Source organism: Mytilus edulis, chromosome 10 (assembly GCF_963676685.1).
Source record: "Mytilus edulis chromosome 10, xbMytEdul2.2, whole genome shotgun sequence".
NCBI classification, from domain to species: Eukaryota; Metazoa; Mollusca; class Bivalvia; order Mytilida; family Mytilidae; genus Mytilus; species Mytilus edulis.
This window is the reverse complement of record NC_092353.1, coordinates 81216697-81224047: the sequence shown is the minus strand read 5'-3', so window position 1 is coordinate 81224047 and position 7351 is coordinate 81216697. Positions and strand designations below refer to the sequence as shown.

General features: G+C 33.5%; 1 protein-coding gene across 1 annotated transcript; it reads right to left on the bottom strand.

Annotated features, from left to right (window-relative positions):
- Window positions 1-2126: 2126 nt before the first annotated feature.
- On the bottom strand, window positions 2127-3200 carry LOC139493036 (uncharacterized). The gene has a single exon (XM_071281177.1). The coding sequence runs from the start codon at window positions 3198-3200 to the stop codon at window positions 2127-2129; it is 1074 nt and encodes a 357-aa protein (XP_071137278.1).
- Window positions 3201-7351: the final 4151 nt, after the last annotated feature.

Genomic DNA, 7351 nt, shown 5'->3' with positions numbered 1-7351 from the left:
ACGAATAGTCAATGACGTCATTGTTGCTCAATGAGAACTAAGTATAAAAAGTCCGGGAAGTATGATTTAAAAACAATCACCGGGGTAATAGTCTTTGAAAGTGATGGAATTAAATGGCACAAATGTTTAAGTATTTTATAAATAGAAAAAAAACCATACTGAGGTATAGTTAAACGTCACTTTTAACATCAGTTATAATCTACGTTCGACAAATCGACATCTAGGATTTAAAGTTTGCATAAGTTTTACGATATTAAGTACAAAATGTAGGGTATCTGTTAATACGTCCGATATCACGTTGTGCTTTAGTTGATAAATACGATATCAAGTAGGACATCTTTTGAAACATCCGAAATTACCTTATGCACTAGTTTATACGTCCGAAATCACGATGTTTACTTGTTGATACTTCCGATATCAGGTAGAGTATTTGTTGATATGTCTGCTATCACGTTGTGAATTAGTTGATATGCCCGATTTCAAGTAGGGTATCTGTTGATACGTCCGATATCACGTTGTGTATAAGTTGATACGTTCGATATCAAGTAGGGGAACTGTTGATACGTCTGATATCCCGTTGTACATTACTTGATACGTCCGATATCAAGAAGGGCATCTGTTGATACGTCCGACATCACGTTGTGTATTATAAATATAGCCTTTGTATAAGGTCGATACAAGCTATGATATATTGACCTGAAAGAAGTATCTTGACTGATGACGAAGTCCGAGGTCGATATACTTCTTTGGGTCGATATATCCTGTATTGACCTCATACAAAGGCTATAGTTGTTATATTATTAATTTCCGTTCATATTTATATCAAAATCGTCATTTGATTTTGTTGAAATTTTATAGATATCATATTGTCTCCTTGACAATAGCAAAATATTAGTTGTTATTTATTTATTTTTTTTATTTATTGACATCTTATGAAATAATTCTGTATTTGAAGATTGTTTTCGTCAAATAATCGATCACAGATATCCTTTGTGCCAAAACGTTTTACAATATCCTGAAATTTACTAGATGACGTCACTAAGTATATCGGTTTTTAGATATTCTAAAATAACCGGAGGAGTCCTTCAGCTGGCCCCTAAACAAATATGTTACTAGTTCAGTGATAATGGACGTCATACTAAACTCCGAATTATACACAAGAAACTAAAATTAAAAATCATACAAGACTAATAAAGGCCAGAGGCTCCTGACTTGGGACAGGCGCAAAAATGCGGCGGGGTTAAACATTTTTTTTGGAGATCTCAACCCTCCCCTATACCTCTAGTCAATGTAGAAAAAACAAACGCACAACAATACGCATAGTAAAACTCAGGTTAAGAAAGTCCGAGTCCAATGTCAGAATAGGTTACAAAAGAAACTAAACAAAATGACAATAATACATAAATTAACAAAGGACTACTAGCAGTTACTGACATGCCAGCTCCAGACCTCAATTAAACTGATTGAAAGATTATGGCTTCATCATATGAATATCAAGCACAATTCCTCCCGTTAGGGGTTTTGTATTATACCATCATAAAATATATGAGAAGAACATAACCCGTGTCATGCCAACAACTGGTTTCAGAATAAATATGTTTAATTCCGATGCAAAGACCCTATAAGTAAATCAATATTAAAACCAAAATGTGCAATATTTAATGACCTGACAACAGTATACTTTCTTCCATTCCCCCTTTTTGACGCACATAAGGCCGCATATAGTTATCTTACAGTATCATATCTCTTTATTTGACCATTTATAAACGAGTCTGACAAACCAATACCAAAAATAGATAAAAGTTAGAAAAGATACGTATTGTGAATGCCCTTTCACTGTGATAAATACGCAGGTGTTTCTTTAGGGATACATGCATTCACAATTTAGGCTGTCATCTGTATAGCCTTCACACACTTAAAGAATTAAACAAATGTTTTATTTTTTTATATTATTATAATTCTTGTTTTAAACTCAAACATTTATAATTAATACATGTTGTATTACTATGTACATGGTCTCAATTAACAAATTCTATAAAAGAAACCAAATCAGACAACACCAAATAATTCAAAATATTGTTTTGTAAGGTTATCTTAATACAGGGAATATCAATCATCACTACGTATCATTTAACTCTAAACAAGAACGCATCATTGGCCCTATTAGCAACTAACAATTTTTTATTAGATTGGTCATAATGCAGAACTTGCGGTCTGAACAGTCCATCTTCATGTGATAAAATTTGCCTGTATCGTTGTCCATCAGACGAGATGACGACCACATTGCTAGATCCAAATCCCACTACAAACACGTTTCCATCATTGTCTACAGATATACCGAGTGGATGACTCAGAACAGTTGTATTACAGAACATCCACAGTATGTTGCCATGGTAATCACAACAGGTTACACTGTGATTTTCTCTGTTTGTGTAGAACAGTTGGTCACTAAATGCTGCAACGTAGGCACGGGTCGGAAGTTCTTTATTGATAATATTTGTAACGGATAGATTTTTAAGACTAATCACCTGTAATCCTTTCTTCTCGGCACAATAAATCAAATGGCCATTTTTGTATGCTACTCCATCGTTTTGTGGATTCACTTCTATTGTTTTTTTCACTTGTTTGTTCTTCGTGTTGATTATGTTTATCCTATATGATTTGCCAGATGTAACAGCAGCACAATTATTACCGATAAATATCACATCAAACATACAACCGATATTGTTTATTTCAAAATCTTTGAATCCATCAGACCTGACTACTCTTAATTTGTTTTGGGCATAACAAGAGAAAACCATCCTGCCATCAGGGAGCAAAGAACAACCTCGGACCATGGACAACCGTGTATTGATACGTTTGTGTAACGTCACCGTCAGGTTATCGATACTTTTGGTGGGATAAGGTACACTAATTTGTGCTTGTTCGTCTTTCCGTCTCTGAAAATCGTATTTTCTACAGAAAACCTCGTATTTCTCATTCTGTTTTGTGCTGACCATTGCATTTTTCGTGACCTCGGTAGGTAACTTCTTGTATTCGTCGATGGAAACGGTTTTGTGGTTTTTTGTTCCCTTAGAAATACTATGATGTTCCTTGCAATCTTCACATAGTTGTTCTTCACAGTTAAAGCACCACAGTATTGATGGTTTGGTTATCTGACGATTTTCACAAACACCACAAATACTCTGATTATCTGTCATGATCCTGTCACAAATATTAGAAAAGAAGATTTCATGTTTGTATGTATCAAAATATACATTTATTAACTGCCACCTGATAAAAATAACTTTCACGCAAAATGTTTGTGTAATTGATAGTTTGATTGTTCTTTACATAAACTCTAGTGGCAAACAGTTCATGATTACTTAGAACGAGAACAATTAAAGAATGGATCAAAGACTCAAATTTCCGTTGATGGAGACATATTTAAAATTAACATTTGAATATATGGTAACATGAAACTTAAATAGAAATAAAAACGGTTCATGAATTTAAAGGTAAAGCAGAGATTTGATTTAGTTGAAAAGATAAAACTGTCAAACAGAAAATAAATGACACCCTTATCATAAAAGTGTCCACATTTTGAGTTATATCTAGTAGAATTTTCTATATCTTGTATACTATTTGTCCAAAAAGTTTATAAATATCTAAAATTCTTATAAGGAAATGCAGGAGGGATTTGTTTAATTTTCATGAACTGTTTAAAACAGTGGACTTTGGGTATAATCACTGTGTTCTTGGAAAGAAAGAAATAATGACTTAGAAATGTACAAAAACTTAAAAGAATGAAACACTCTACATAAATGTAGTGACTGATGAAGGCTGATAATGGCGATGATAATTATGAATTGATGTTAAATGTCCAGTGGCAAATATGACAATCATATCCAGACTACCAAATATAAATGTGATATGAATATGAAAGCTGCTTTGTACAAGACTAAAAGTTCAGGTTGATTTTTATACGGGCTTCTACTTGTGAACCTTCGCTGATTTTTTACGCCAGTAAAACTGAATTTGCGATCGTTGAATGTCCAATTGACGGTGGCTACTCTTCAACTTCAGTATAGCTATTCCTGCTACTGCTGACCGATTTTCAATTCTAACTTATAAAGTGTGTGGACTTTTTAACTAGTATATTATACCGTGGAAAATAAAAAGTAATAGACATGTAATATCGTTGGGTTCTTTTATCTTAAATTAAGAAAAGCAGTGCTGGAGTTGGACATGAGACGGTTGCAATAAAATAAAATTAACGGTACCAATTTTCTTGCACCAGATGCGCATTTCGACAATAGATGCTCGTGGCCAAAATATTTGAAATCCAAAGCTTATGTAAAAGATGACGAGCTATTATCCAAAAGGTCCAAAAAGTATAGCCAAATCCGTGAAAGGAATCAGAGCTTTGCATGAGGGAGATACATTCCTTAATTTATAATAATTTCCATCATTTTGTAACAGCAAATTTTAAAAACACAAAAAATCCGAATTTTCATGCCAGTACCGAAGTACTGGCTACTGGCCTGGTGATACCCTCGGGAACTAATAGTCCACCAGCAGAGGCATCAACTCAGTGGTAGTAATAAAATTAACGGTACCAATTTTCTTGCACCAGATGCGCATTTCGACAATACATGTCTCTTCAGTGATGCTCGTGGTCAAAATATTTGAAATCCAAAGCTTATGTAAAAGATGAAGAGCTATTATCCAAAAGGTCCAAAAAGTATAGCCAAATCCGTGAAAGGAATCAGAACTTTGCATGAGGGAGATACATTCCCTAATTTATAATAATTTCTATCATTTTGTAACAGCAAATTTTAATAACACAAAAAATCCGTATTTTCATGCCAGTACCGAAGTACTGGCTACTGGGCTGGTGATACCCTCGGGATAAATGGAGTTTTACTGGCGAAAAAAACATACGCGAAATTTCATAATGCTTTTTAAAACAATAATGTCATTGCAATACATGACGTCATACGAATGAAAACTATAAAGCTGAAGCTTATGCTTTAACATGTACCATATAAATTCGGATAATTTTTTATTAATACAACGTTTATTTGTAGGTGTTGTTTTATTTTTGATTTCATTGTATTTGTCGAAAATCTGTGGATTTCAGCAATTCAATATGGCGGCCCACGTTTTAGTTACGACATGTCAATCATGGAATTGATTATAAATAGTAGCCATTGAAACACTAATATTATCATACAAGTGAGAGGTTTATCTAGCTTTAAACTCAGGTTTGATCCACCATTTTCTACATTAGGAAATGTCTGTACCAAGTCAGTAATATGACAGTTGTTTTACATTCGTTTGAAGTGTTTGGGCTTGTTATTTTGTCATTTCTTAAAGGAATTTCCGTTTTTAATTTCCAATGGAGTGCGGTATTTTTGTTATTTTGCTTTTTGTTACTTAAACATATCATTAGAAATGGAACTTTTTAGTACCGACATTTGCCGAGACGATGCAATTATAAGGGTCATTTTTTGCATTTGTATAAAAGGCTGTGGAACGGAGAACTCTGCAGAAATTTTCTCACAAATATTCTATGAATATTTCCCTATGAAAACTGAATCCGTATATTTACTGAGACACCGAAATTTTGACAACCGTCCGCTGTATTTTTTTTTTTAAGTAGGTGTTTTTATCCCTTGTTTAGTTGAAGCAAACATTGTTTTTTATTAGTTAAAACTGGGCAGTGAGCTAGATTTCAGTAGCCGCGAGTACTCGTAGATCGATACTTTCTGTCTTTTTGTCTTTTTGTCTTTTTGTTAATTTAGAAGAATGCTTTATAGTACACTGTTTGTGTATAAGGAATTATAATGGACTGAATATTATAAGCCTTAAACAGATTTAAAGTCAATATCATTCTTTTATCTACTAATCATGCATAGTGTGTGTGCATTTCTACCATGATGGTATATATTCCTAATTATCTTTGGGTAAATATGTTATAAGTCATTATGTAACAGATTTTAGTATAAGAAAAATTCGCATGGCTTGACTAATGATTTTTTTTTTAAATACGAACACAGCAATGAAATTCAAAATACAATCTCTTGAAACGAGCAAAACTATTAAAACGATAAACCTAAGTCAACAATTTACCTCCTTCACGTGGATGTATGATACATCTATTCTACTAAAATATCGAGGTCCAATTTTTAGCCATGGCGGCAATCTTGGTCGGTTAGCCGTGTCATCGGACACATTTTTTAAACTAGATACCCAAATGATGATTGTGGCCAAGTTTGGTTAGATATGGCCCAGTAGTTTCAGAGGAGAAGATTTTTGTAAAAGTTAACGACGGACGACGACGACGGACGAAAGACGTCAAGCGAGATAAAAGCCCTGTCGGCCAGGTGAGCTAAAAAAAAGGATAAGGTCACCCCTCATGCCACACAAATGTCATAGCAACGAAGTTGAAACCGGTTAGGACATACTGTAGTAAGAAAACCAAGCGGATTCAAAGAGAAAGATTATGAAAGCAGAGAAAATTATGCACCTTATAATTAGCATGACTTTATCAGATGAAAATACGAATTTTAAAATTCCAGGGTGAATATAAGCGTATGTACTTCATTCAGTCACGTATCCGCGCGGGTTTGTTCTAGTCATTTATAAATTCATTATCAATATCGATGTTCACTTATAAAGATCCTTTAACGTTATTGTTATTCTGAAAGTACTTAGGTTTAAAACTATAAAACCAGGTTCAATCCACCATTTTCTACATTTGAAAATGCCTGTACCAAGTCAGGAATATGACAGTTCTTGTCCATTCGTTTTTGATGCGTTTTGTTATTTGATTTTGCCATGTGATTATGGACTTTCCGAATTGATTTTCCTCTGAGTTCAGTATTTTTGTGATTTTACTTTTCATTTGTAGTGCGTGTATATTTGAATTAATGCCGACTCTATAAAAGTGTTCTACCTTGGCGTTGGAACCGTTTTGCTTTCTGAATATTGTTCTTTATATGACGTTGAACATGTTGAAGGGCTTTCCTTTTGTTCTGATCTGTTATGATTGCTTTACCGTAGTGAAATGTCACATGATCGTCTGGGGTCAAATCTGATAAGTATTTTGCAAATGACAAAACAGTCCTCATCTGAACGTTGGTTTGACATACTCATGTTGTGTTATACAGTATTTTTCTCATAAACAATTTTTTAATGCAACATTTTTTTTACCAATTTCAGAATATGTTGGGTTTTTAATCAAACAAAATGTCAAAACTGTATTTGAACATTGTAAATTTTGAAATGAAAATTGAAGCGAACAAATGTGAAGGATATATTTCTGTTCATCCTATTACTGCTTCGGATGTTAAATAAGATAACAAAT

What these genes read in the sequence shown, in the direction of transcription:
- LOC139493036 (XM_071281177.1), bottom strand. Translation starts at nt 3,200, where the DNA reads ATGACAGATAATCAGAGTATTTGTGGTGTTTGTGAAAATCGTCAGATA.